The sequence below is a fragment of the Centruroides sculpturatus genome, unplaced genomic scaffold (assembly GCF_000671375.1).
Source record: "Centruroides sculpturatus isolate CEXI.00-Female unplaced genomic scaffold, Cexi_2.0 scaffold2036, whole genome shotgun sequence".
NCBI classification, from domain to species: Eukaryota; Metazoa; Arthropoda; class Arachnida; order Scorpiones; family Buthidae; genus Centruroides; species Centruroides sculpturatus.
Window position 1 is genome coordinate 79,277 of NW_019386257.1, and position 5,884 is coordinate 85,160.

Genomic DNA, 5,884 nt, shown 5'->3' on the forward strand with positions numbered 1-5,884 from the left:
ATAGCACAAACACTCGGAAAAGCAATGCTTAACTCGCGCATGCCTAACACCAACTAAAATTTGACACAAAATACCGTTACGTTCGTTATCCGAGACAAAATTTTTGCAAAATAAAAGTTCGTTAACTGATTTGGTCATTAACCAGGACGTTTGTTAACCGGGGTTCCACTGTATTTACAGATACAGATAAAATTTATCACATCTAAATAAATTAAGTTGTAGAGAGAAAATAGATTATATAAAACATATTTCTAAAAATAGTTTGTATTAATTTCAAATAAAAGAATACTTAAATAAATAATAATGTCACAGTGCAAACAATAGCAAAAATTTTGACAAAAATAATAAAGTTTATTAAATAAATTAATCAAATAGTCAATTTAAAAATGATTTAAAAGATTTAAACATTTTTAAGTTGACTATTTAATAAACTTTATTATTTTTGTCAAAATCTTTGCTATTGTTTGCACTGTGACGTTATTATTCATTTAGGAATTACAGACAAAATTAATACAGAATCCATCTGTGATCATTTGATATGAAGTTAGCATGATTTAGCTTGCTGTATAATATATTTACGTAGTGGCATTATATCAAATGACCCATAATTACAGCATATAATAAAATTTAAAAAATATGGTAATTATATATAAAAAAATGTCAATACAACTAAACATTAGCCAGTAGCATTCATATAAAAACACTTTTGCTTTATCTTATAAGACTTTTGCATATATTAAATATTAAAGCTGTTATAAATTAACTTTTAAAATGTCTTTTTTTCCTTTTGTCCCTATTTCGCACAGACAAAATTGGAAAAGATGTTTTAAAAGTTCTCTCTCATTGCATTTAATTGACTTCATTATATAATGACCTTTCAAAATCAAGCTTCCGATAACATCGATATTAATGATGATGTACACTTAGAAGAAATTTACATTATCTTCAAGAAATTATTTAAATAAGAATAGAAAGAAATTTCCTAAATCATTGTTATTTTTAATTTTATTATTTGAATATTCAAAGTTTTAGTTTCGAAAACGTTTTTGCTAAAAGCAATTGAGCGATATTAAACATTTTTATTTTTAAGAAATAAATATGGTTATTTTTTGAATTAATTTAACAGCCATAAAATTTAAGATTTGAATCATTCAAAGTATGAGTTAGATTTGAAACATTTTCAGTAATTAATAATTTAAATTTTTATTAGATATCATCAGTTGCATTACAGTTGGGTTCTGAAAGCAGCATCTGTGCTATTCTACAGTGTACTGTAGGAAATGCAGATAATCCAAGTTCATTTCTACCTTGGAGTGAGGAGTTATTCAAAGAGGATATTAATTTACAACATTTAGTTATATATAGCAGTACCAGGTCTTTAATTATTTTATACATAAATTAATTCATTCATTTATGAATTATCTATCCTTAACTATAATTAGGCATAATTTCATATTTATGAATTTATAGAAAGTTAACAATAGTCATATAGTTCTTGTGCTCTGGTTTCTTAGACACAAAACAATCCAATACTTTTGTAGAAGTCCAAAAAATTTTAATAAATTGTCTAATTGTTTTTTTAGATATAAAACTTCATTTTTAGAAAATAAATAAATAAAATATAACATAAATAAAACATTTTAAAGGGATCTCTATTTAATTTAAGCAAATAGAATATAATCACACATTTAAAAGATTCTAAATGCATAAAAGTATTATATATAATCAAGTACCATTATTTTTTTTAATGTAAAAAAATAAAAATTTTATTGTAATTTAAAATCTGTAAAGTTATTACGAAGTGAAAAAGCATTATCTTTAATACTGCGTGTAGCATTTTATATGAAATGATTCTGTTCTATTTTTCTACAAACAGTACATCTTAATTTAATTTATTCTTAAAAGTTTTTAATTCTTCACAAATGTAAATTATTTCAAAATAATATAATCAGAGATGTTAGATAAAGTAATTATTTTATAGTAAAAGAATAAGATGCAATATGATTAATTTAACATATTATTTTTATGGTAATTATGGTATTAGATCTTGATAGACTATTTTAATAACTTATTTGTTAGATGGAATCAAGCTTTTTAATTCTATTAAAGTTTTTGGTATATTAATTTCAGTATTGTTCCTCGACATCCATGTATACAACTAAGTGTAGAACATCAACCACCTTCTTTGGTGAATGAATTTTATGCTTTAAGTGTAGAAATAATAAACGAAGAACTTAATCCAATAAAGAATGTAGTATTGACAGTCAACTTGCATGATTCTCCAACTGTGTTAACTGAAAATAGTAAGTATTGTCATTTCAGTTTGATTTATAAGCAATATTTATTCCACATTAAGTACTTAATAATGAATCTTCTCTCCAATGCTAGTGAGATGTTAGTTTGAAACTTTAATTAATTGTCATTACTTTCTTTCTTTCTTTCTTGACTTTTCTTTCTCTATATCCAACAAAAAAAATATTTTTCGTGATTATTTAAATTCTGAATATTGGAATATTTTATTATTTAGAAATGCTAGTGAAGAATAATGGATGGCTTGTAGAGATAGGTTCTAGATCTCAACCACAGTTTAAAACTTGTCAAAATCGCAGAAAAAAAAGCACATTTTAAGAATGATGTTTCTTGATTGCTGTGTTTTTAAATGATTAGAAACTAGATTTAATATGAACTTTCTACACATGTCCAGTGTCAGGTTTAGACTATATCTTTCTCTTCAATCTCTTTTTGGGAATGGAAATTTCTATTTTGTTTTCTTTATAGTCACTAAGAATTTTTAAGTATGAATGTCATTTGTGTTTTAGATGTTATTAGTGGAATAGATAGATGATATTTTCGTGAACAACTATGAAAGACTAATGTGAGATCTAAGTGTATTCAGATCAGAAGTTTTGAATTCAGTACACATTTTCTAAATCATGCATGTTTTGAATCAAATTGGATACAAAATTAAACATTTTCACTGTAAAATGTTGATATTAACTGTGAAACAGCAATTTTTGATTGCTTGATGATTTGAAATTCAATTAATTAAACAAAGAATTTTTTGAAAAAAAAACCTTTAAAATTTAACAACATTTAAACATAAAAATCATTTAACAACAGGGATACATTCTGAGAAATATCTCTTTAAGTAAACACCATAGAGCAGGGGTGTCCAACCCGCAGCCCAATAAACATGTAAACAAAACCGACAAATTGTTTTATTTTTTATTTATTTATTTATTTCAATGGCATAAACTCAGAAAAGAAATTTTACAAAGCCGTAAACCTTTATGCATATTTGTTTTTGAGTGAAAAGGAAATATTTTCAAATACTTCGAGATTTAATTAATTTATTTATAATTATTAATGTTAATAAGAGATGGCGCCTAATGCTTACCTCTAGAACCAAATTGGTTACGTAATTCATTTATTAATTAGCCTTAAAATAGTTCGATGGATTTTCGGCATACGGTTGGTGTTTAGCTATACTTCGAGATGTGTGAATGACGAAGGAATACTAAATAAAGCTGAAGTTGTGACTCAAAGAATTATAGACCCAAATTTGAGAAAAGGAGAGAGAGGCCAAAAGATAAAAAGCAGTGAGAAAGGTTTAATAGACCTTCTGTTATGCAAGTATTGACCCTTAATTTTCCAACCTTCCTCACTACTTTTTATCTTTTGGCCTTTCTCTCCTTTTCTCAACTTTGTGTCTATAATTCTTTGAGTTCCAACTCCAGCATTATTTAGTACTCTTTCCAGCATTGCAAGATTTGGCTACCCTTTTTTTAGTTTGGCGTAAAAATTATCATTTTGCACGTTGGCTACTTTTTGGGCTACATATTGTTTATAAATATATTAGTTGAATAAAAATGCAGTTTAAAATGGTGTTTCGTCAGTTTTTATTAATTAGAGACCCAAATAAAACAAATATTTGTGTTTTTCAAATAAATTTTTGTCTGTCTCCTTTATAATAAATGAATTTATTTATTGCTAAGTAAAAATTGAAAGGGTCTGTAGAAGTAATTTTTTAAAATATCCTTTTTCATGATAAAGTTTTAATACTTATTACTATAATCTAGACATGTTAATCCTTAAATATACTTGTATATTTAAGGATTGGGTTACAAATATATACTTGTGGCCCAAAACTCCATGACTTCTCCCAATGTGGCCCAGAGGAACAAAAGGGTTGGACACCCCTGCCCCAGAGTATACTTATACAAATCTTATATGGTATAGCTTACTAATATAGGCTATATCTAATACAATTGCAATACAATGAAGTGTTTGTGTATCTAAAGATGTCTAAACATAGAAAAGGTATGGGCAGCTACAAATTTTCAGCTCCATTATAATGTTATGGAACATTTGTTGTATGTGTGTTATTGTTACATGTAATTTAAAATTAATTTATTTTTCTTGTGTAATAATAATAATAATAATAATTTATTTTTAATTAGCTTTCTTTTATCAAGAAAGTCAAAATAAGTCAAATAAAGAACCTGTTCAATTTGTAAACAATATTCAACTAGGAGAAATAACACCTTCCCAAAAAGTAAGGATTGATTTGCATAGGATCATATAAAATTGAGTAATTTGAAATTATTTTAGATAATTTAAAATTATCAATTATATCCAACAAAAAAAATATTAAATGGCAATATTATTATAAAGTAACTATAAATTCAGTCAATTTAATTAATAAAATATCTCTGTAACTTTACAAGTGCAGAGCTTATCTAAAAAAGTTAAAAAAAACATTTAAATTTTTTAATAGCAGGTGCATAAATTAATTAACATTTTCCTCATTCACCTTACAAAAAATTTGTAAAATAAAATAATCTAAATATTAATTTAAATGTATTTTTAAATAAAAACTTAAAACATCTTGTTTTATTTTTTATTTCTGAATAATGAATTTATAAATTATGCTATGCTAATGATAAGATTACAAATGAAAATAAATTTAGTTATTTGGTATGGTTGTGAAATTTTGTTTTAGTTAATAAATTTTTTTATATAAATATATAAAATTAAAATATTTATTTTATAGATAAAAACTTGTATATTTATGAAAACAAGTGAAGTGGGCATAAGAAATGTTATGTTTAAGGTAATTTTATTTTTATATTTATACATAATTAAAATATATGTATATATATTTTAATCATCTAAATTATTTAGGTGAATAAAAATTCAATTATCATCATCATAGTTTCTTCTCTAGATAACATATGATATTGAAGTTGAGATTGATGACCATACAAATTTACTTTCTTTAATAAGAAAGTCCAATCTTTCATATAATTGTTCATATATGTCCATTTCTCCACTTAAAACCATTTTAGTCGAAAGACTTGAAAGTTTCAAAAGTTTTTCTTTGTTTTGGCTTTCTTTATCATCTGATTTGTCTTCTCCATTTTTTCTTCTCCATTTATTCGATGCCGTCGTATATGACGATTTACCACCCCCCAATCTGCAAATGGCTTTCCNAAAAATTAAATAAATAAAAATGTTTTGATGACAATTTATTGAGAGATCAAAATCTCACATTCCCTTCCAATGTAATTTATAAAATATCATTTAAATACACTATATATATGTGTGTCTTCATATTTTATTACTTTTAAGGAGATGTACGTCTCCTTAAAAATATTTTAAAGTGGTCTCATGATGTAATCAGTACGAAAGAATATATATGTTGGTATTATTCGTACAAGTATATTCTTTCATTCTTTATACACTACAAGAACATTTTAAAACATTGGCCAAATCTATATTTTAGTAGAGGACGTGCAATGCAATTCAACATTTATGCAAACTTATATTAGTTACAGCTAATATTGTATACATAATAATGTATTGTTACATATGCATAAAATAC

The 5,884-nt window shown here is 24.9% G+C and overlaps 1 protein-coding gene across 1 annotated transcript in view; it reads left to right on the forward strand.

Moving 5' to 3' along the window:
- Positions 1-5,485, forward strand: part of LOC111614291 (trafficking protein particle complex subunit 11-like) — a 42,757-nt gene extending 37,272 nt beyond the window's left edge. The window contains 4 exon segments of the mRNA XM_023355664.1: positions 1,211-1,374; positions 2,131-2,303; positions 4,461-4,555; positions 5,054-5,485. Coding sequence (XP_023211432.1) covers positions 1,211-1,374; positions 2,131-2,303; positions 4,461-4,555; positions 5,054-5,167 — 546 coding nt within the window. The 3' untranslated portion in view covers positions 5,168-5,485.
- Positions 5,486-5,884: the final 399 nt, after the last annotated feature.